General features: G+C 37.0%; 1 protein-coding gene across 1 annotated transcript in view; it reads right to left on the bottom strand.

Moving 5' to 3' along the window:
• Window positions 1–1,671, bottom strand: part of LOC116071007 (cytochrome P450 3A9-like) — a 26,013-nt gene that overhangs the window by 9,842 nt on the left and 14,500 nt on the right. The window contains exon 9 of the mRNA XM_031342382.1: window positions 1,064–1,130. Coding sequence (XP_031198242.1) covers window positions 1,064–1,130 — 67 coding nt within the window. The remainder of the gene's footprint in view (window positions 1–1,063; window positions 1,131–1,671) is intronic.

Here is a 1,671-nt window from a genome sequence, read left to right as displayed (position 1 = left end):
CTCTGTATAGGCCTGGCTGTCCTGGAACTCACTCTGTAGACCAGGCTGGCCTTAAATGAATGTCATGTATCTTCTTACAACAACAAGAAAATAACCAATACATGAAAGTAGAGTATGGAGGCAAAAACCTCAGAACTCTGCTCTCTGGTATGGTAGCTAAGTAGAGATGCAAACCTGCTTAGTTCTAATAAATCAACATTCCATTGGCTTAAGAAAGGATTTAGGAGTTCAAATGGAAGGGCTTCTATACTAGATACATGTAATTGAATCTGTGTGTCAAAATAAATTATGATGATAAAGGAACAGGATTAATGTATGATTATGTTGGAGATGGAAAGAAATGAGGGAGAAGTTGGAGGATGAGAGAAGGAAGGGAATGAGGAAAGAAGAAACAGAAAAAGAGGTGAGAAGAAAGGGAAAAAACAAAAAAAGAAAACAAAAAGACAGACATCTGTTTCTCCTTTATAATGGGACTATAGCTCTGTAGGACCTGGTGGAATTAGAAAGTCATTATTCTTCAACTATCACAGCAATGTTTTCCTTAAAAGCCATCCATGATGGAAAAATAAGTAGGGGAAAAAATGAAAAGGGATGGGATATGTGTTTAGTACCAAGGGTTTCTCCACACATTCCTTATCAACTAGACAGGAAATCAAAGCTTGACTGTAAATCAAAGGCTAGCTAGACTAGCACCTGCCTTTTCAGGGACCATCACCTCCGTGGGGCTGTTCTTGTTCACTGGATGTCTAGATGCAAATCTATAGGCACACCTTCTTACTCAGAGGATCTAGATGAGAATGAGATTTTGTAGTGTGGTACAAGATCCAGCAATCACTAATGACGTCTAGGCCTGAATCATATGCTGTGACTACCCTTCAGGTTTTGAACACAGTAACAATGCTGTACTTCTCAAAATTTACTCTGGCTGTATATATATTATTCAAAAACATTATCCTGTAATTCATAGACCTGTTCATCTACATGGAAAGCCTCTTGAATATTTCCAGAACAAATATCTGTCTTTGTGGTTGCATGTCAGTACATATGACCCATCTTTGCTTACCTTGATCAGACTCTCTGTCTCCAGAACTCTGGGAGTTTATCATCAGCTGAAGAAAATCTACTCTTTGCTGAAAGAAATTTTTTTGGAAGGTGCAAAGTCAGTTGTATGAACCAAGACCACAGATCTAAATCCTTGAAGAAATGAGCCATTAATGGCTTAAGAAATGGTTGCAACATTGGGATCTCCCAATCCAACATTAAAGCCATAAACTCTCTTCCCAATATGGAACTCAGAATATGGTTGATGACAACTTGGACCACTATTCAAAGATGATGAGTTTGTCAACCATGTACCTGGTCTGGAGCTGAAATATATCCACAATGGTTTCCAAAATCCTCCTAACTAATTTACATCCTCACAAATTGTATGCAAGGGATTTTTTTTTGGCATATGAAGTTCTCATCTCAAAAACATTTATTTCATGTCATGTCAGTCATAATATGTATCATTTATTTTTAAATATTTTCTCATTGGCTTATTTTATATCTCTATTCCCAATGCTTCACTTTTTTTTCAAAATATAAAAATTTCCATGTTCTTCATTACTTCATTGCTGGTGGGATTGTAAACTGATACAACCACTCTGGAAATCAGTTTGGCGGTTCATC

This window comes from Mastomys coucha, unplaced genomic scaffold (assembly GCF_008632895.1).
Source record: "Mastomys coucha isolate ucsf_1 unplaced genomic scaffold, UCSF_Mcou_1 pScaffold22, whole genome shotgun sequence".
Classification (NCBI taxonomy): domain Eukaryota; kingdom Metazoa; phylum Chordata; class Mammalia; order Rodentia; family Muridae; genus Mastomys; species Mastomys coucha.
The sequence above is the reverse complement of the archived record's forward strand: the minus strand, read 5'-3'. Positions and strand labels throughout refer to the sequence as shown.